Source organism: Colletotrichum acutatum, assembly GCF_030867785.1.
Source record: "Colletotrichum acutatum strain CBS 112980 chromosome Unknown BDZ83scaffold_29, whole genome shotgun sequence".
In the NCBI taxonomy this organism is placed as follows: Eukaryota; Fungi; Ascomycota; class Sordariomycetes; order Glomerellales; family Glomerellaceae; genus Colletotrichum; species Colletotrichum acutatum.
In genome coordinates, this window is record NW_026849023.1 from 346,378 (window position 1) to 365,145 (window position 18,768).

Sequence of the window (18,768 nt, forward strand, 5' to 3'; positions counted from 1 at the left end):
CTGGCGCATAAGTGCGTCGGACTCTAACCAGGGAAAACGAAGGAAATGACGATGCGTATGCGTAAAACCAAAGACAATGTACAAATCTCGCTCACTATGCAAATGCAAATGGAAGAGAGTGACGGGAGGAGGTGGGCTTTCCGGCGGAAACGAGAGTGAGGTATGGAGACAGTCGAAGGAGCGAAGCTGTGTACTGCGTACGCACGAATACGGAGTGTGACTTGGGACACGGGGTCGGGGTTGTCTGGTCAGGTATCCGTACCAAGTTCGCGCAAGTACACGACTTTTTGCACCTCAGCACGACCTTCTCTTCTCGATATAAGGGTGGAGCGGGTTGATTAATTGGCTAGCGCTTGAGGATGCTTAAACACGTCCACGATTTCACGTAGAAAAACGCGAGTTGAGCGCGAAAACCACTTAAACAAGTGGTCCGTGCTTGTCGTGTACCCCAGTCGTTGCCGCTGCCTGGTTGCCCGGGGGTTGGGCCGCCGACCGTCAAACAGTGGGGCGGTGGAATGAATGGCATCCACCGCGGTCTCCAAATTCCCATCCTCCATCTCAGTGCTCTCGCAGACTCGCAGTTTCCCTCGTGCCCTCCAAATACCTTACCAGAAGTATTCCGCACCATGGCAACATGGAAAGTGCCCCACAGCTCCGAGCATGATGCTTACTAAGGTCAGACAAGCCCTCCTGCCACATGTGTGGCTTGCGGTGAGTGTACGGTCTGTTCGCTCGCGTCAACTGCCAACTGCCTGGCGGGCCACCGAGTGCCCCTCTTCTTGTGTAACGACGGTGGAGGAAAGGAAGGAAGGATTGCTGGTGTCTCATGCTTAGTCTTCCATCTGGCTCATTCTCCTTGCTCAGCCAGATACCTCGACATTCCACCACAGCCACATCTACACTTTAACAAACGACAACACCAACAAATTAACAATATCTCCTACCTTGCACATACAACAAGGTCGACTGAGTGTTGGAAAACTCAATCACTCACACGAATCGAAGCTCGACAGATTTACATCTTTGTGGTTGATGCACTACCGAACCTAGGGTAGGCCGAAATCGTCGAGGTCGGTCAGACATCAAGCCACTTGAATTCGAGATCGAGTGCCACAATCATATCCGTTAAACCGCATATCCTTTTCGCGCCACTGCAGGAAGTGATCATCTTCCATCTTGTCATCCCAAAAGGTAATCCAATCTTGTCTTTGCATCTCACATTCCTCTCTGAAATGTGCTGCCCATCATGGCATCCAAGTTGAAGAGAATGCTGAGCGTCAAGGAACGTAGGGTCTGCCGCAAATCAAGTGCCCCTAGCTTTGCTCGGCCGGGCTCGCCCAAGCTCCGCTCCGTTGCCGATCCCGACTACAAGCACAGCTCCGCTCGCCGTACCATGTCACAGCCCCTCGCCATGCAGGCCAACCTGGCCGGCCCTGGTAGGTTGCCCGACCAGACCAGGCCCATAAAGTTGTGTCACTGACGATTCTTCAGCAAAACTTGAGGCAGTCACTGCTCTTATGAAGAAGTTGGAAGACGACCTGAAAAAGCCCAACCTGCTCCCTCATCGTAAGTTTGATCCACGATGCAATGCTTCCCTCAGTCATCCAGCTGACATTGCATCTTAGAGCGTGATGCTGCTCTTGAAGAGCTGAAGATCTATGGGCGGGACCCTACCAACGCTGATCCTATCTTTACACCAGAGGTCATCCCATCTGCCTCCTACGAGTGCTGTTGATACTAACACACTACAGGGTATCGAGATGCTCACAAGACATGCCTTCGTAAGCCCGTCCAACTCTACGGCAAGGGCAGCTCTAAAGGTTTTGGCCAACACGATGCTATTGGATCCTAAGGCTCGCCAAACATTTGTTGACCTTGGCTACGAGGACCAAGCTTGCAGGAGACTGAAGAATGACAGCTTTGACGATGAATTCCTTGTCTCCAGAGTCTTGTTCCTCACCACCTACGGAACCAAGATCGATCTTCTTGCTCTAATTCAGAAACACAGATTGGCCGATATCGTGATCGAGAATCTTTCCAAGCACCAAAAGCGCTTGGGAAGTTCCCAGACCCATGTGTCAGCCGATCCTATGGAAGACATGGCGCTCAACGAGACTTTGAAGCTACTTTTTAACGTCTCGCATTTCTGCCCCTCAGAAGTGGGAGCATTCACAGGCGCCATTCCACACATCATTGCACTGCTTTGGAAGCATGACATTCCTGAAAACAAACCGCTCGACCCACCATTCAATACCCTTGTCAACGCTTTGCTCGATCTCAAGTTGGAGGACAAAGATGTCCAGGGGGCTCTTTATCCCAAGACTGAACCCGCAAAGGTAGCGGATCGTTTTATTGAGATACTGGACGCGGCTCTGAAGGCATATCCCGATAATGAACTGGAGCAGCTGGTAACGCCGCTGATAGGTGTCTTGCGGCGTGTGCACGATGTTGCTCCTGACGGTGCCAAGACGTCTATTAGGAAGAAGCTTCTTCCTACTGAGCAGGACAGAAAGGAGGTTCTTGGCCGCGGTACCTCATTGACGTCGCGCTTGTTGCGCAACTCCACCAATCCCCTGACTCCTCATCTTCGGGAGGCCATCTCCCATCTTCTCTTCGACATGTCAGACAAGGATGCTTCAAAGTTTGTTGAGAACGTCGGCTACGGCTTTGCATCAGGCTTCCTGTTCCAGAACAACATTCCCATCCCTGCCAGTGCTGCCGAAGCGTTCAGTACGGGCGAGCAGCAGCGGCCCGTCAACCCCATTACGGGACAGTTCATAGACAAGGAAAAACACGTTGAACTTCCGGAGATGACAGAAGAAGAAAAGGAGAGAGAGGCAGAGAGATTATACGTCCTGTTTGAAAGGCAAGATGGCATTTGCCCCACGACTCGGACACATGCTAACAGATCATTAGGCTCAAGAAGACAGGTGTCGTTGATATCCAGAACCCTGTGGAGCAGGCGGCGAGGTCAGGGCAACTTCATGACTTTGGTGATAAGCGAGTGGAGGAGCTCGACGATTAAGAAGAAGCATAGCCTAGGAACGGGTTGAACCTGTCAAAGAATAGCATACGTGCATCAGGCATTGGCGTAGTCATTGAAGGTACCTTAGCTTGACACAACTTTTGGTGGTCTTGATTCAGCGATGGATTGATATGAGTGAAGGTCCGGCTGGCTACATTTCTACCTTCTGACGTGGTTCCCATCCAGCCCTGCCTGAGGCTTTTCCAGACCGTTCTCCGTCCCAGCAGGCCTGGCCATGTCAATTTAAGGTCACCCCTGGTAGAAACTCAGAAGCAAATCCGCGAGCTGTACTTGATCCCGCTTTTCCAGACCTGGGTTGAGAGAGGTGAGCACATCTCAATTGCTTTTGCCTATTTATAAGACGATAGTGAGTAGTGAACAATCGCTCGCGCTAAGTATATTTCCACAAAGATCCCTCAAGATGTTTTCTTTATTCCCATCCCAGACTTCTTGTTCGCCCTTGCATCTCGCTCCCGCAGGCAAGGTACCTTCTAGTAATAAACACCTAATCAAGACTGGACGGTTCCGGTACATTATTGGCATCTTGGTCCTTTGAAGCACAGTACTGAGGTAAATATCAATTGTGGGTACGAGTGGAATTGTCTCGAGGCTGGGGTACCACCGATATGCCCGTCCGCCGTGGCTACTTAGGCATCTTTTGGCTTGAATTATCCAGTTTACTGATTTATATTCCAATTCAAGCACTTACCAGGTGGCTCAACTGGTCAGCTCGCTGGACGGACTTACTTTACATTAGCTTGGAACCCCGGACCCGGTGTGAGCGGAAGGAAGGGACGTGGGTATACGTCCACCTTCCATCAAACTCGCCCGAGAGGATCTTTTTCCCAAGCAATTGCCTTCCTTTTCTGAATTGTCCCCCCTTCGGACCTTCCTCGGCTCAGTCAGGTCGTTGAGGCTCTTTCCTTGGGTAATGATTTTCCGACTCGGCAACCTCGCCCTACTTCCAACTTTAGTAGACTGGATTGGAGCTTTTTCCTCCTTCCATCACTACCTTACCCAAGCTATCTGACTCAGGATAGACGAAGGTGCACGGGTTTCTCAATCTGACCCTTCCTAACAGCTTCGCCATATTCCACTTTCTTTCTAGACAAGGTATCCTACTCAAGAATCTCGTCACGATCATCCCCATTTACGATGTCGGTGCCACTGGTCTTCAAGGGCCGAGAGGTTGCAATGACCCAGAACGAGCTTGCCGCCTCCTCGGCTGCAGCGTGAGTTTTCGGCGCCTCTGTTATTTTCCTCTCTAATGCCAAGGTCTATACAGCAAAGCGAACGGCGACGAGAATGAGGACGAAGATGACCTGATCCCGAAGATCGAATCTGATTTGGTCGAGCCTGCTGATGCCCCCGAGAAGTCGGCCAGCAGAAAGCGCCAGTGTAGTCAACCCGCCACCAGCAAAGCTAGCAAGAGACGTAAGCTGCTTGAAGGCCAAGAGCCTCTGGCTGGGTCTGCTCAGAGTGCGCGAGCCTCGATCGAGAACAGAGTCGCGCCTGCTGCGAAGAAAGGACTTCCTCTGGATGCTTCCGACTCTGATGAGGGAGACGGTCCCGACGATCACGGTCCTAGTGATACTGAGAGAGACGATGCTTCCCCTCCGCCGGTGCAAGCTCCCAAGAAGCGCGGTCGTCCCAGAAAGACTACCAAAGCTGTCTCGACCAAGTCTAAGAAACTGACTGGTAAACCGATTCCCGCTGGACCAGTCACTAAAGGTAAGTCTAAGAGTGGATTCACTTGCGTTCTGGTCGTCTTCACCTACTTTTACCCGTTCTAATCTCTCTGGTACGTTAGCCACTACTCTTCGTCGATCTACTCGTGCTTATACCGTAGAGAAGGCGGTTACTGAGAAAAAGGTAGCAGTACCTTCATGCCTAACTTCAAGACCGCATTGAGACTGACACCATGATAGGCTGTGACGACATATGGCCGAGGCGTCGCTCGCCCCAGGAAGGCTACCAAGAAGAGCCCTGTGAAAGGCACCTCGACTTCTCCTACTTATTCTGAGGAATTCTACGTCGTTGAGAAGATTGTTGGCGCACGCGTTGACCCCGAGACCAAGGTGCAGATGTACATGGTGAAGTGGAAGGGATACGGCTCGAACCAGAATACATGGGAGCCAAAGGGAAACCTAAGCAAGTGCGCTGGTCTCATCAAGAGTTTCAATACTTCCCAGAAGAATGAGAAGGGAAAGAAGTGAACGGCTTTCTGTCGCCATCGAGATAGGCGGGTTCTTGCTGGCGTCACTGATACTTATCGGTATTTCCGGTTCATTTGGGTTTCATGGTTTCTAGGAGTTCAGTGGATACGACATTGGCTTAGAGGAAGCTTTCGACAAGGTGTGAAGAGGGATTTCCAACGAAAAGTCGACGACTATATCCCAAGTTAGTTCATATGGCGAATGGGGAACTGTTCAATCGCGATTCAATGGGATTTTGACGGACGGAGAGTGCTGCGCAGGGATGACGTGGGGTGATGTAGCTAGGATTTCACAGGCCTGAGATTGGTCAGCTCCTGCAGCTTAGCTCTCCACTTGATATTCCCCGACTGGTTTAATTCACTACCCCCTTACCTCCATCTCAGGGTTCACAGTGACCTCAACCCTTCCTTCAACGTGTCCGCCGGGTGGCCCTCAACATATGCTGACTTTTTTTTTCTTCACTTCACTGCTCTGCCCTTCCCATTGGATCTGTCGCAACTTCTTGCATACAGCCTGGCGACACGATATCCCAAGGCAGTCGAGGTATAGATTGAGCCAATACAATTACAAGCTTGTCCAGTGTTCCTCGTCGCCAGACACCATAGCCACAACCATGGACGCCGTCCGCTCCGCCCTCCAGCCTGTCACCCACAACCTCCCGGCCCCGATCCGCGACCTCGGCGTCTCCATCATCGGCGAACACTGCTACAAGTCCCTCCTGCTGGACATCAACGTTGAGGATGTAGACTGCATCAAGCTCGGCCTGTCCAAGGGCATCGGCCTCGGCATCGTCGGCGTCTCGAGCATCGTCAAGCTGCCGCAGATCCGCAAGCTCACCTCGTCGCAGTCGGGCGAGGGCATCTCCGTGCTGTCGTACCTCCTCGAGACGGCCTCCTACCTCGTCTCGTTGGCCTACAACTACCGCAACCAGTTCCCCTTCAGCACCTACGGCGAGACGGCGCTCATCATGGGCCAGAATGTCATCATCACCGTCTTGGTGCTCAACTATACTGGCCGCGCGAGCCTGGCTGCCGTGTTTGTGACGGCGTTGGCTGTTGCGCTGGGAACACTGTTTGCTGGGAGCTTGGTCGATATGCAGACGTTGGGATACCTGCAGGCTGGCGCGGGCGTGTTGAGCGTCGCTAGCAAGGTTCCCCAGATTTTGGCGATTTGGTCCGAGGGCGGCACCGGGCAGCTCAGCGCATTCGCTGTAAGTCGACTGCTTCTTGCCCGTATAGGAAGTCTCCAAGGATTCGGATGCTAAACATGTGTGATTAACAGGTCTTCAACTACCTCGCCGGCTCCCTCTCGCGCATCTTCACCACCCTCCAGGAGGTCGACGACAAGCTCATCCTGTATAACTTCATCGCCGGCTTCCTCCTCAACGCCGTCCTCGCGTCCCAGATGGCGTACTACTGGAACGCTCCCTCCAAGAAGGCCAAGGGCAAGCAGAAAGTTCCCATTCCTGCTGCCCCTTCCACTGGTTCCTCATCGGCTACTTCGACGCCCGCCAAGAAGGGTCCCAGCACCCGCCGCCGCGGTTGAGTGCGTAGTTCTCTCGAAAGGGGTAGACTTTCCCTTTTGAAGGCGGCTAGAGCGTTTAGATACCATGTTGTTGCTTCTATAATACAGTGAGCACATTTTAGAACTTGTTACACTTGCGTACTCTTCGTGACCAGCCTCTTCATTGACATTCGTACCCTCGGATTCCCGAGGGCCCTGTACCATTTGCATGCCTTCGACATGTGAGGTTGCCACAGCCCTGCTAAATCGGCTAGACTGAGCAAGGTACAGTCAATCTTGTTCGACTTGGTGCAGCCAGCCCTCAGTATTACCAACCCCAGCAGGCCGGGGACTCTCAGTATCTCCGATATATGAGAGAGAGAAAGAGAGAGCTGCGTCAGAGCTCGTGTTCCCACTCAAGCAAGGAACCGGAGCTTCGGCCTTCCCATCGAACAAGTGCCTGTTGCCCTTGCAGGTTGTGTACGGTATGCCAGAGCGCAGCTTTGCATATTCTAGCCCACAGGCCCGCTGAAGATTTATCGGTGTGATATCCAGAGGTTGCATCTCATCGCTCGTTGCGCCGCAGCTGTTGACATGACTTGTTAACGAATCCGAACTCCCTAGGTTTAGACACCTCCATGCGGCTGTTCACGGGCAGATGCATCATGAAGAGTGTCAAATGAAATACGGGATCGGCGGAGTATGTATTATGAGGCCTCTGGTGAGGTACGAGTTCGTATGGCATTGAAGTTGTCGCCCTCCCCCCCCCCCTGTAGTCAGGGGTTTTCTTCTTCCCCTCGGCCGCCGCCGCCCACCATCACCATCACCACCGCCACCGCGCCCCCTCAATCTCTTCTTTCTCGCGCGCGCCCCAAAGAAACAAAACCGCAAGAACGTTGGCGTAAAAAGGTATACCCGTAGGCAGGGACCCCCTCCTCCTCGTAGTTTCGTAATCTATTATCCAAGTTAGAAATCTGTCCAAGATGAGATCGAGTGCTGAGAAAGGAGGGAACTCACATACTTGTACAAAAACACCAAAAACCGGAAACACTTTGGCGCTCAACCGCGCAGAGAGAGGAATGCGACCAATCCCCCCACGAAAGCCGCAACCCACAACGCCATGCCGACAAGCAGCATGATGCGCAGGTTGCGTCTTTGGTGGAAGGAGAGGCCGGTGCACTCTCCGCCGGTGAGGCCCCCCAACACCCGATCCCACGACAGGACGAGGGTGACGGCCCCCACGAACGGCAGCAACAGGGTCGCCCCCATCACCGCGTAGTAGAAGACCGCCTGGCGGCGGACCGCGCCCCGCGAGAGAGGGGTCTGGTCCCGGACGGTCGCCGCCATGTCCGCGAGCTCGGTATCCGTGCCCCGACCGCCGAGTTGACGGACGGCCTGGAGGGCACGGTACCTCTCCATCACCTCGGAGGAGTAGAGGTGGGGAGACGCCCGGCGGCCCGCAGACTGGTCGATGGCGAGGGCCTCCACCGCAGCTTGATGGCTGATGTTTGCCATCTTGCTGGGGGTGGAGACCCTTTCCCTCGCCCTCGCCTGGTCGGTGGTGGTTTGGGGGCGCGACACCGACGAGTACTGGGCTGGGAAGTACTCGCGGGTCGGCCGCCCAAATGGGTGCTGTTGGCGGTCTGGAAGCAATCGAGGTTAGCCAGCAAATTCTGCGAGCCCAAAGTGAAAGCAAAGGACTTGCTTCGAGCAAGGGGGTTTGCTCTCCCCCGAAGAAACTTCGTGATTCTTATCTTCGAGCAAAATTTCGAAAACAAGGGTTCGAGAGGGGTCTTGGAAGGAGGTGGGAGAGGTTTGAAGCCGAGGTTTTTTTTCTGGTTTTTTGGTTGTTTATAAATAGGGTGACCAACCCTAGGTTTGGAGATTGTCTTTTGTAGGAAGAAGAAGAGGAAGAGAGCAGCAGAGGGAGGGGAGAGGGGAGGGCTTCATATAGATGATGAGAGATCCGTAGAGCATAGAAACGCGGAGACAGGGGACTTACCAATGAAGATAGTACGGCGATCGACGCCTGGGTTCTCGGTGCGGGAGAAGAATGATCTTGCAGAGTTCTTTCTCAAGGCAGGGCGAGGATAGACATGGCTACCACTGTTTGAGGGAGAAGGCAGACCAGGGGAGATGATATGTCCTGAAAGAGTATGGTCCTCGAGGCCGCTCGCGCGACGGAAAGCTTGAAGCTTGGCTGCGTCCTCACGGGGGACCAGGGGGAACGGTAAGTTGGCATACTCGTTGCGACTGGGCTGGGCTGTCTCTTTATTGCACTGTGCTCGATCGTTCCGAACACGATCCCAAGAGAAGTCTGGATAGGGAGCTGGCATGGGGTCAAGCTCGATCTCTTCCCAGCCGTCTTGTCTTCGCTGTCTATTCTGCAGTGCGCGCGCAGGAGGTGATGGGTAGGAAGGCGAGGCAGAACGAGAGGGGATCGACGGCAGAGGGGTTGACTTCTCCCACCATGCTCTCGCTCGGGTGGTAGAGGGCTCACGACCTTTATGGGAAGCAGTGTGTTGAGCGACAGGATGCTGTTGTTGATGTTGAACCAGAAGTGCATCTGAGACGTTGGCAATGCTGCTACCAGTCATGACTCTGCCCACAAAGCCTATAGGAAACTCGCGGTCATCGGTGACAGTTCGCCAGTCTTCATCCCCCTCCAAGCCAGTCCGCTCTTCTGCATCTTCTGAGGCGACTGTGGCCATGCGAGTGTGATCGATGGCGTCGTATGGCTCTGTTGCTTGTATGCCAAACTCATCTCCGGTGAGCGATGCTGGAACAGGAACAGGGACCTTGATACCGGATTGGGTGATTTGCCAATCGGGCTGAATAGCTGGGGCATGGTAGAAGTCGTTCTTTTGCTGATCAGAGCTGCTGTGATAAGGTGACAGCCGTGAATTCTGAAGGTGTGAATGACGAACACGGCTGATGAGACCACTAGACGGCTGACTCAGTCCAGTAACGTGGTGAAGCGCACGAGAAACTTCCTTCTCAGCATGAGGGCGTAGAAAGACCTTCTCTTTGCCAGGCTCAGACTGCTCAACATTGTGATCCGAAGCATGAGACGATGCGTTGGAGAAAGCATGGAAGGGGTTCAACAACTTGACTGGAGCCTTTCCTTTGTCCTGGTTGGTGACCTCATCTTCGGAATACCCAGAGGCGTCTCCATCATAGTCGGACTCAGACTGAGATGTTTGCTCGATTGTAGGGACAGGCTGATCAGTAGGGATCGAGGGAGGGGGAAGAACACCACGATCGATGAAGATAGGCAAGTGGTTGCTCTCGTTGCCAGGCTGTAAGGCTTCGTGATCAATAAATATTGGATACTGGGTTCCGTTCAAGCCAGAAAGGTGAGTTGTGTTGAAATAACCAGAAGGAGTCTCTTTCTTGACGATGTCGTCAATGTGGGAAGATTGGTCTCCTTCCTCGGTGTGCCATGAGGGGCTTGCTGCAACTGGGGGTGAAAGAATAGGTGAAGAGGCCAAAACAGGCGAGGACCTTGGCTCGACCTTGATCTTGTTCATTGGACCGTCGTCAATGGAGGCTAGACTGTAGTCATCACCATCTTCTGGGTAGAATGAGGAGGCATCTGGGTACTCAGTGGCGGCATGTTGGCTGTCGAAAGGATCGTCGATGGAATCCTGTCGGTCATGCTGCTCCTTGAACTCATGGATGGACAAAATCGAACAATCGATGAAGGCGTTCTCATCGTCCGATAGGTATGGAGAGGAAGACCTTTGAGGGCCGTGTTCTGTCGTCTGAGTTTGAGACTCGACAATAGGAGGCGAAGCCTGCTTATCGACCTTGCTCTGGTGGCCAGATGCATCCGGTTCGGCAAATAGCTCTAGCCTTTTCGGCTCCTTCTGAACCTTGGAGTCCTGAGACTGGCCAGAGGATTCGTTGGAGGCACTTAAAATGTCTTCGACTTGCTGCTCTGTGAGCTGTCCTCCATCGCCTAGCTGTCCATCGAACTCTATGGGGATCCTGGGAGTCGGAGGAGCAATGTGTCGATGAGCTTCATTGAACGAAGCATAGAGGGCCTTGTTTGGGGTAAGAGATCGCTTGGAAGGTCGCTAGACAATGTCAGTATGATACACTCAATGTTAATGTTCAAGAGCGACAAAGGTATCTCACCTCTTTGATCCCTTGATTGTCTGACATCTTTTACGACGATGAGGTTGGTCTGCTTTTTGCCGAAAGAGATTGATTGTCTCGGAGCAAGGATGAAAGAAGTGGGATGAAACAGTAGGATTGTCCATACAAAGGAGGTCGCTGATGAGGTGGGAAAGTTACCGCTGCCGTTGAAGAGTATTCGATTCGCGAGCAACCTCTGTTGTTGTATGTGATGTTGCAGAAAACTCGAGTCTTGAGAGGGACAAGGAAAGCGCTCAAAAAAGCAGCCGTTGAACAAGTGACGGAATATCAACTTCCTCCAAACGTCAAGGTGAAGCAATGTGAGTACGCAGAACTGGCGGTACAAACTTGACTTTCAGGATGAATTTTGTCAATGACGCTCCCAATGTAGAACTGCTCTGGTGAGTCCGTAGATTGCTTGACTGTCTCACGCCTCGAGACCTTTGATGTGAAGAGAAAGCTGCTTATGCCGAAGTTTTGGAGCTCCTCAAGTGAAGGCTCGGAAAGCTCAGTAAGTTGGATAAGCAAGGTGAAGGTGCCGATAGTTATGAGTGTCCCTGAAAGAATTCGGGAAAGGCGCGTCTCTGGGGGAAAACGGGTAAGAAAGTTTGCAAGAAGCAGACAAAACGCTAGCCCATCGGCAAAAAGTGCTTGGCATCAAGAATGAAGAGTGATGAATGCGAGAAGGTTATGTGTGTGAGATGGGTATTGTGCGATGAGAAGGGTTAGAGGAGGACGGGAAAGGGGGGAGGATTTGAGGCAAGCTGGCGAAATACCTGCCGTTCTGTGGAAGAGAAATCCAGCAATGTGACTTCCTGGGAGATTGGAAAAGAGAAAGGACCTTCCGACGCGGTGCAGAAATTTTCTAAAAAAAACTTTTTTACGTTCAGCCGGCCAGACGTGATGCCAACCTCGAGATGTCAACAAGACCCAAGGTGTAGAAAGGGTGTGGGTCCCGATACATCCCTCAAGCAGCTGGAAGCTGCCCTTCGAGGCAATCAAGCAACGAGGATGCTTTGTCTTTTTTCCTCCCCTCAATCCTCGGTATGAGGCTTTGGGTTCTTATAAATTGGCATTAGTAGTAAGATATTTGAGATTTACATCTATTTAGCACAGCACATCCTATGGCCTCATCAAAGTTGGTCTCGACGCCTAGTACTCCTTCTACTCGGATCTCTTTGGTACTTGCCATTTCAACCAGGAATGGTATTATAGTGACGACGAGAAGTCTGAGAAATCAAAGGTCACGATGATATTAATTTCGCATCACGGACGTGGATAATAACTGGTTTCGAGTGTATTTTCTGTCCAATTAATGAATCACCGCTACGTAAACGGTATCGAGGAAAGAAAATCGACGCATTGAATAGGAATGTCATATGCGTTCTAGCTTGAGAATGTCAACGGTAGGCATGAAATGCCTGCACTACCTTATAGATGCCAAGTTGCTCTCAAGTATCTACATGAAGAAGACCAAAATTACAAGAAAGAAATGAGCCCAGGCCGGTCGTAACGTGCGGTGCTATCCGGGTATTTCCCTGACTACCGTGAATAGGAAGAAACCACTGAGTTCAATAAAAATCCAGATAGAGGAATGAAAAAGGATATATGGGAGGTTTGATGGCGATTATGTGAACACTTGTTGCGCGGGCAACGCGAAGGACCTATCGCGGTCACTTGGATTCTAAGGAAGGAACGAGATGTCGTTAGATGAAGCAGGCACGACCGAGCCGTTCGCAGATCCACTTATTTTGGATGGTCTAGACCCAAGAACGTTAGCTCTGATATCGGCGATAGGTGATAATGATAAGCGATAAGACAGTGTGGGCCAGGCACCCCATGATAAACCCCTGTCAATGGACCCTGTCGGACTCTCTCCTTCTGACAAGGCAAGCCAGACTCCAGATGGCCATTGCTTTGATTCCTTCTGCTATCATCCGTGTGTCGGCATGTATGGGCCGATTTCACTACTACCAGCTCATACACCTTGGCGTCGATAAAGGCATTCTAGGATATCTGCGACGAGCTGAGCGCCTCAACATTCTCAGGGTCTGTCAGCCTTCAGGGACCATCTAGTGCATCGGCAACGCATCACCCGAGACCTTGGTATCCCTCCGTCCATCATCCACCATTTTGGGGTTTCCAGGTCCAACTCACGATCTCCAATCGAAGCTTGCATCCCATCAGCTTCAACTTGGCGGAGCACTGTGCATTGCGATTTCTGCTGATCGTGGGAATCCAGCTGCTAGCGCGCAACCGATCGACGGCAGACGAAACGCACCCCCTCATCGAATTATTAATGATCTTGGGACGGCATCACAGCATCATCCCCCAAAGTGACGAAGACCTCCAATTTCTCCACTTCTACCAAGAGGGGGAGTTGGGATATAGGTTCCATGGAGTCTCGTCGAAGCCGTAGAGAAGAGTCAAGCAGATAGAGTTCGACCTGCCCGCAGTCTGTGCTCGTCTCGTCCGAGCCTAAAAGACCGAAAAATCAAGATTGACAGGCGCAAGCAGTCAATTTGTCGGGGGCCTCATAAGCCAGCATTGCGAGATTACATCGTCCTTCGGTTGGACTTGGACTTTTGCTTGGAGGACATGGAGAGGCGAACAAGCAAGATCCTGAAAAATACCGGCTGAGATAGCAAAGATCGGCACCGAATTCAATAACCGGGACACATCCCTGACGAAGACAGGGCGAAAAGCATTGTTTCGTCCCCGAGTGTCACGTATGCACCAGCAAATGCCGCTGTCAATCAACTGGACCCTCGTTTCCTGGATGGTCGCTGTTTTGTTGCTCGATGCATCAACAACATTTTGTCGGAATCCTTGGTGCATCGCAAACACATCGCATAGCATAGCACCGCAGCGCAGCGCAGCGCGGCGCAGCCAAGGAGTGTTGTCTGGATGCAGTAGACAGGCCCGACTGGACGAGGTGCAGGAGTCAGATTCCCGGTCACGGTCTCCCTTGCCCTCCGACTGGGTTTGCATCGGAGGATGTTCCGTGGGTCTCGCCGAGCCGTCATGGATGATGAACAAGTTGTCAAGCCAGCGACAGCAAAAAACAGTAAAGGAGCGGCTGGGCGGTTGCTTCAGTGGATGGCAATTTCTTGAAACCCGAGGGTTGGAAAGCCTCATTAAAAGGAGGCGACGACAGTCGACGTGGGAGGGACAGATGCACGGAGATGAGGCAACCAATGAGCGGCTGAGACCGAAGCTGCAGAACCAATCATGGGCGGCAAAATTCCAGCCCCTTTGCCGAATCCAGATCTTGATGAACACCCGCTCCCTCGTCTTCGACTTTTTCGCCTCCTCCTCCCCCGATGGCTTCGCCTACCTGTCATGAACCCCACCGCCCTCGCATGCCTCGACCTGGGATCTTTCTTCCAATCCCGTGTGCAGTCGGCGAACCATCGACTTGGGGCGGACTTGCAATTCCCATTGTTTGGCGGCTACGAATACATACACGCACACAGAAGGCAATACCAATACTCCGTATGCATACACTTCCACACCCTCATACCTTACACCATGGGTGAGACTGGACGAGAGAGAGGAAGCGGTCGAGCTGACCGTCTGTTTAGGTATCATTGCTGCACACAACTCGAGACAGCAGCATAACCTTACCCTGCTGTATTATCATATGCATGCACGCACTATCAATGTCTTGCCTGACAAGCACCATCTCACAGTTGAGGCGGGCAATGGCTGCGGTGGACAAGGTTGGGAAGTCTATCCGTACCCAGAGCTTACTGTGTAGGTTCGTCGAGTTCCAACGCCAACCCGCCTGGAAACGCCACGTTCCTTGCACCGGTCGGGGGATGGCAGCGATGGACCTCGCACTAAATCTGCGATGCGCAACGCCGCACACGCATATCCGTCTTAGCTCCCTCACACCGCTCGTACGACGGTGTCCGCTGCCCGGCTCCCGTCCACCCAAACCTCTCGGTTGCTTCGAGTCGCCCTCGTCCCGCTGGTTGGGATTCTGCAGATGAGCAAGCCAAGGGGGGCCTAGACGGGCCATGCAACGCTGTCCTGCCCTGAGCTGGGTCTCTCCATGCAGCTGTCTGTCTAGCAGACAGACTGGCTCTCAGAAATCGTCCTGCTGTGCCTGTTCCTCGCCTCACTTCGTCGTACCTCGAAACTGAACCTTTGTTTCGTTTCTTTTACATGGTCCTCCCGAGCTATCCATTCCTCGTTAGTTGCCGTACGCAACCTCCAGCCGCCGGCGCCGGGCATCCTTCTCCACCGGCCTCTTTAATGCGGTTCCGGCGCACATGACACCCATACCAACAGTGGTCGCCCGTATTTCACCTTGAGCACCCCCCGGCCTGCCACACTTCACCACACCTCCGACCTCCCGAAGTTCGCCCTTTCCCACCAACTTCGCCCTTTCCTTCCATTTTGCAATATCTCAAGAATGTTCAATGGCGTTTTGGGTGGTCGGCGGGGAGGCAAGGCCACTTTCTCAAGGTGAGGGCCACGCCCTCAATTCCGATCTCTATGTTGTGGGTGGCAAAAGGAGAATTGGTCACGCTGATGAGCGCGACATCTACGACGGCAACCATGAGTACGCACACGACGACATGCCCTTTCAGAAAAGGGCCCGTGTATCACATTTCACCTCCGACTCGGATCCTGTTTGTCCACCGCGGGGATCGATTCCCGTTCAGAACCTGTCCTTTTTAGTGATCCGAGAACAAACATCGCCAACGCCCGAGCCGGCCGAAGCCGATGTCACCTCATCGCAAATGGAGCGCACCGCCTCTGGCTTGTCCATCTCGTCCGATACAGACATTTACAGCGCCGCCAGCGAGGACGATCTGAGGCTACTCGACGACGACCTCGCGGCTAGGCTTGTCGAAAATCGGCTACAACTTGGCCGGCGTCGTACCAAGGATTCTCAGCATGAACGAATTCTGAGATCACTCATCCGACCACGATCTCGGCATGCCGAGTTCTCCATCGATAATGATGCGCTGGAGAGCATTTTCTCCGCCGCAAACGAGATCTTCTTTCACAACAGTCTGTCACAGCGCGTCACTTGGGATTGGTCCCATGCATCTAGCGCCCAGTACAAGGACCACATCATCGGCACTACAGCCCTTCGGCGCTCTAAAATGGGAGGCTTCGAGACTCTCATTGTCTTATCGAACCCAATCTTGAAGGACAAGCAGTACAATCGACGGCTTCTCATCTCTACCTTCTTACATGAGCTCATTCACAGCTACCTTTTTATCAAATGCGGCGTCAAGGCTCGTCAATGTGGCGGACACACCGCTGGCTTTCGACGGATTGCGGAGCTCATTGATCTTTGGGCTGGGCCGGACAACTTGCACCTACGGAACATGGAGGCGGATTTGGACCATTTCCGGGAGGACGAAGACCATGTTCCTGAAGGTGACGTGCACCGTATGGGAAGGCCCTGCAGACACAACTTCCCCGCCTTTCAAGAGCACCTCAGCCCTCGTCACCACACATACCACGACAACCAGACTTACGAGAGGTCCCGATACAGATCTCAGGAACGATGGGAGTATCACATCAATGACCATCGCGAGTACTTTCCAGTCAGCAGGGAGAGCAGTCCCACATCCACGACCATAACGACGACTGAGGAAGACTACGACGAAGTGGAGCCACTTGAGGAAGGTGAGATCCGCGAGACACGTGGCCGGCTCTTCTTCCCTGGCAACTACGTTTCCAGCAGGCAATCATCTGCCCACGAACGAAACTTTTATGACTCATACGACGGGCAATGGGCCCGTACTGATGACCGAGGGGGTATTGTCGTCTTGAGTTACGACAACACTCCACAGCAGGCCATCCCGTCATACGTTAGGGGATGCCGAAATGCGTCTCCCACATGTGTATAGCACGTTATTCCCTTTGTCTGGATCTTACGGCGAGACGGTCTCATTGGGTGGCGAATCATATTAAGCATGGCGACGGTGTTTTACTATACAATCTTGGGGCGGGTGTTTCCTACCCACGTTGGGTTCCTACAGGTGCATTATCATGGGTCGGCGAGAAGGACTATCATAACACATTGTAATCCATCCTTCTATAACCCTCTTCATCTAGATCTGTTATCCCAAAGCCTTGCCTAGCATGGCAACTTTACCAAGCTGTCACACTGTCATTCGTCGTTCGCTCCTGCCCAGTCGCGCTGACTCCTGCCCACGGCAGCACGGCTTCGACCACCGCTATGAGGCAGGCTAAACTCCCTTTTGACTCTGCGACATCGCCGACGATGAGAAAACTGGCTGACCGAGCCCCCGGTTTGAAACCATGCGCCTCTCTTGGTGAACGCTCTGAGGTGAGGGGACTCGTGCTTGGGCCGCGACGGTTGACCGTTGTACCAAACAGACGCATCCAAGCGCCGTCGCGACAAGATGGCGAGTAAGTGTTTACAAAACGAACATGACAGCGACATGACAGCTTGCTGGGAAACATTTCTTTGAACCGAAAAGAGGGAAAGGAAGATTGCCCATCCGCCGACTATACTACACCTCGACATGGCGGAATCGAAGCGGGCCAGGTTTCTACCACAGCAATGCCAATATCACTCGCGGAAACTGCACAAGGATGATCACTTGCCGCAACCACGGTCTTATAACATCAACGACGTCGCAATCACTCTATCCGAATCCATGCTAGGGCCGATCCCATGGTCCGCCTCCGAGAAGTCACTAAAGAACACCGTCGCCCGCGTATTAGTCGACAAGGGCACCGAAACGAGTCCGAAAGTCACTTCGACAAGCACCATATTTTCCGTCATGAAAGCAATCGACGATCTCTGCTTCCTGGGCTTGCTCTTCCCGACGCCCCAGATCAACCACGTATCGCACCCCGTCCTTCTAGAAGTCGGACAAACGCGGGGTAGGGTGGGTTGGACGCAGCCGCTGCGGACTAGTAGGCCCGGGGGCCCCAGCATCGTCATCCGCCTGAGCACGGTCCGCCACCGCGATGACGGCATCACCACCATCACCGGTACCGGCAAACCGCTGCCACTCAGAGAGATTGTGCAGGTTGCTGTTCACGAAATGGTGCACGCCTACCTTTTGCTGTTGTCGTGTCGAAGGGACAAGTGCGATGTGGACTTTGAGATTATGCACCGCGACTCTGATGGCGGGGGTCATGGGCTTGCGTTTGTTGCGTTGCTGAAGGCCGTATTGGGGCAGATTCAGAGCTGGGCGCCAGAACTACGTGATTTCGGGTTGACGGACGAGTCAATTCACCCGTACGAGGACTTTGGGCTGGAGTTGTGGAAGAGGGGGAATAGGATCTCGTCGAGGAGCAAGGGGCAGCGTGTTTGGTGGCTCGCTGCGAAGCCTATGTGAGGGATGAGTTGTCAACATTCTTTTTGTCCTCGGCGTCGGGAATTGGAAATAACAGAGCGAGCAATAGCTATTAAACTTGTTCGCTGGCATGGAGTGGCTTTGCATTACTTACTACATCACTTTTGGTAGTCGGGCGTCTTGCTTCGGACTTTGGTGGCTTTTGTATGAGGTCGTATTGAGGAAAATTGGCAGTCCATCTTACTTACAGACAAGAATTACAAGATCATATCAAATATCGGCATCAGGCTCAGCAACTGGTCTTTATTCAATACACCATCTGTATGGGTACTGCCTCAAGCTTTATCTGTCATCTAACCAATCTTTGCTTCCTCTCAAGAAGCATCTTAACCCCGTAGTTACTTCGTTATCATAAGCGACGAATAGCTGATGATGAAACTTACTTGACAAGCTTGAATGGCGTTATATCGCCGGGTATAGAAACTAGTCTAGACGCTTGGCTTGTAATTACTACTTCTAGGCACTCCTTACTTAGTCGATAATCATTTCATAACCAACCTTCTTCCTGTCGCTCAAAAGACTT

General features: G+C 52.6%; 10 protein-coding genes across 10 annotated transcripts; 6 read left to right on the forward strand and 4 right to left on the reverse strand.

The window, feature by feature from the left end:
* The first annotated feature begins 568 nt into the window (after positions 1 to 568).
* Positions 569 to 1,169, forward strand: BDZ83DRAFT_615046 (uncharacterized protein). The gene is made up of 2 exons (XM_060507877.1): positions 569 to 675; positions 865 to 1,169. The coding sequence occupies exons 1-2, from the start codon at positions 661 to 663 to the stop codon at positions 1,048 to 1,050; spliced, it is 201 nt and encodes a 66-aa protein (XP_060366921.1). The 5' UTR covers positions 569 to 660; the 3' UTR covers positions 1,051 to 1,169.
* A 77-nt stretch (positions 1,170 to 1,246) lies between these two features.
* BDZ83DRAFT_773060 (guanine nucleotide exchange factor synembryn) lies at positions 1,247 to 3,429 on the forward strand (the record flags this gene model as incomplete). Its single annotated transcript, XM_060515399.1, has 4 exons — positions 1,247 to 1,436; positions 1,626 to 1,702; positions 1,752 to 2,866; positions 2,917 to 3,429. 4 exons carry the CDS (start codon positions 1,247 to 1,249, stop codon positions 3,023 to 3,025), a joined length of 1,491 nt encoding a protein of 496 aa, XP_060366922.1. The 3' UTR covers positions 3,026 to 3,429.
* A 2,165-nt stretch (positions 3,430 to 5,594) lies between these two features.
* BDZ83DRAFT_615057 (uncharacterized protein) lies at positions 5,595 to 6,895 on the forward strand. The gene is made up of 2 exons (XM_060507878.1): positions 5,595 to 6,451; positions 6,523 to 6,895. The coding sequence occupies exons 1-2, from the start codon at positions 5,681 to 5,683 to the stop codon at positions 6,784 to 6,786; spliced, it is 1,035 nt and encodes a 344-aa protein (XP_060366923.1). The 5' UTR covers positions 5,595 to 5,680; the 3' UTR covers positions 6,787 to 6,895.
* A 626-nt stretch (positions 6,896 to 7,521) lies between these two features.
* On the reverse strand, positions 7,522 to 8,387 carry BDZ83DRAFT_739895 (uncharacterized protein; the record flags this gene model as incomplete). Its single annotated transcript, XM_060513050.1, has 2 exons — positions 7,522 to 7,698; positions 7,766 to 8,387. Coding segments are annotated over 2 exons (799 nt in total), but the record flags the coding sequence as incomplete, so codon positions are not given.
* Positions 8,372 to 10,911, reverse strand: BDZ83DRAFT_729342 (uncharacterized protein; the record flags this gene model as incomplete). Its single annotated transcript, XM_060512818.1, has 2 exons — positions 8,372 to 10,823; positions 10,885 to 10,911. 2 exons carry the CDS (start codon positions 10,909 to 10,911, stop codon positions 8,691 to 8,693), a joined length of 2,160 nt encoding a protein of 719 aa, XP_060366925.1. The 3' UTR covers positions 8,372 to 8,690.
* A 2,401-nt stretch (positions 10,912 to 13,312) lies between these two features.
* Positions 13,313 to 14,119, reverse strand: BDZ83DRAFT_239485 (uncharacterized protein). The gene has a single exon (XM_060501865.1). The coding sequence runs from the start codon at positions 14,020 to 14,022 to the stop codon at positions 13,402 to 13,404; it is 621 nt and encodes a 206-aa protein (XP_060366926.1). The 5' UTR covers positions 14,023 to 14,119; the 3' UTR covers positions 13,313 to 13,401.
* BDZ83DRAFT_239456 (uncharacterized protein) lies at positions 14,014 to 15,095 on the forward strand. The gene is made up of 2 exons (XM_060501864.1): positions 14,014 to 14,379; positions 14,469 to 15,095. Exons 1-2 carry the CDS (start codon positions 14,116 to 14,118, stop codon positions 14,877 to 14,879), a joined length of 675 nt encoding a protein of 224 aa, XP_060366927.1. The 5' UTR covers positions 14,014 to 14,115; the 3' UTR covers positions 14,880 to 15,095.
* BDZ83DRAFT_239445 (uncharacterized protein) lies at positions 14,918 to 15,217 on the reverse strand. The gene has a single exon (XM_060501863.1). It carries the CDS (start codon positions 15,121 to 15,123, stop codon positions 14,956 to 14,958), a length of 168 nt encoding a protein of 55 aa, XP_060366928.1. The 5' UTR covers positions 15,124 to 15,217; the 3' UTR covers positions 14,918 to 14,955.
* A 94-nt stretch (positions 15,218 to 15,311) lies between these two features.
* Positions 15,312 to 16,760, forward strand: BDZ83DRAFT_573646 (uncharacterized protein; the record flags this gene model as incomplete). Its single annotated transcript, XM_060504633.1, has 1 exon — positions 15,312 to 16,760. The coding sequence occupies one exon, from the start codon at positions 15,312 to 15,314 to the stop codon at positions 16,758 to 16,760; it is 1,449 nt and encodes a 482-aa protein (XP_060366929.1).
* Positions 16,761 to 17,402: 642 nt separating this feature from the next.
* BDZ83DRAFT_573688 (uncharacterized protein) lies at positions 17,403 to 18,227 on the forward strand (the record flags this gene model as incomplete). Its single annotated transcript, XM_060504640.1, has 1 exon — positions 17,403 to 18,227. The coding sequence occupies one exon, from the start codon at positions 17,403 to 17,405 to the stop codon at positions 18,225 to 18,227; it is 825 nt and encodes a 274-aa protein (XP_060366930.1).
* Between the last annotated feature and the right edge of the window lie 541 nt (positions 18,228 to 18,768).

Bases quoted from the DNA above. Each gene is read 5' to 3' on its own strand.
- BDZ83DRAFT_239485 (XM_060501865.1), bottom strand. From the start codon at position 14,022: ATGAGGCTTTCCAACCCTCGGGTTTCAAGAAATTGCCATCCACTGAAG.
- BDZ83DRAFT_239445 (XM_060501863.1), bottom strand. From the start codon at position 15,123: ATGCCCGGCGCCGGCGGCTGGAGGTTGCGTACGGCAACTAACGAGGAA.
- BDZ83DRAFT_239456 (XM_060501864.1), top strand. From the start codon at position 14,116: ATGGGCGGCAAAATTCCAGCCCCTTTGCCGAATCCAGATCTTGATGAA. The intron at 14,380-14,468 runs GTATGCATACAC...CCGTCTGTTTAG, and splicing joins GAAGGCAATACCAATACTCC to GTATCATTGCTGCACACAAC.
- BDZ83DRAFT_615057 (XM_060507878.1), top strand. From the start codon at position 5,681: ATGCTGACTTTTTTTTTCTTCACTTCACTGCTCTGCCCTTCCCATTGG. The intron at 6,452-6,522 runs GTAAGTCGACTG...TGTGATTAACAG, and splicing joins GGCAGCTCAGCGCATTCGCT to GTCTTCAACTACCTCGCCGG.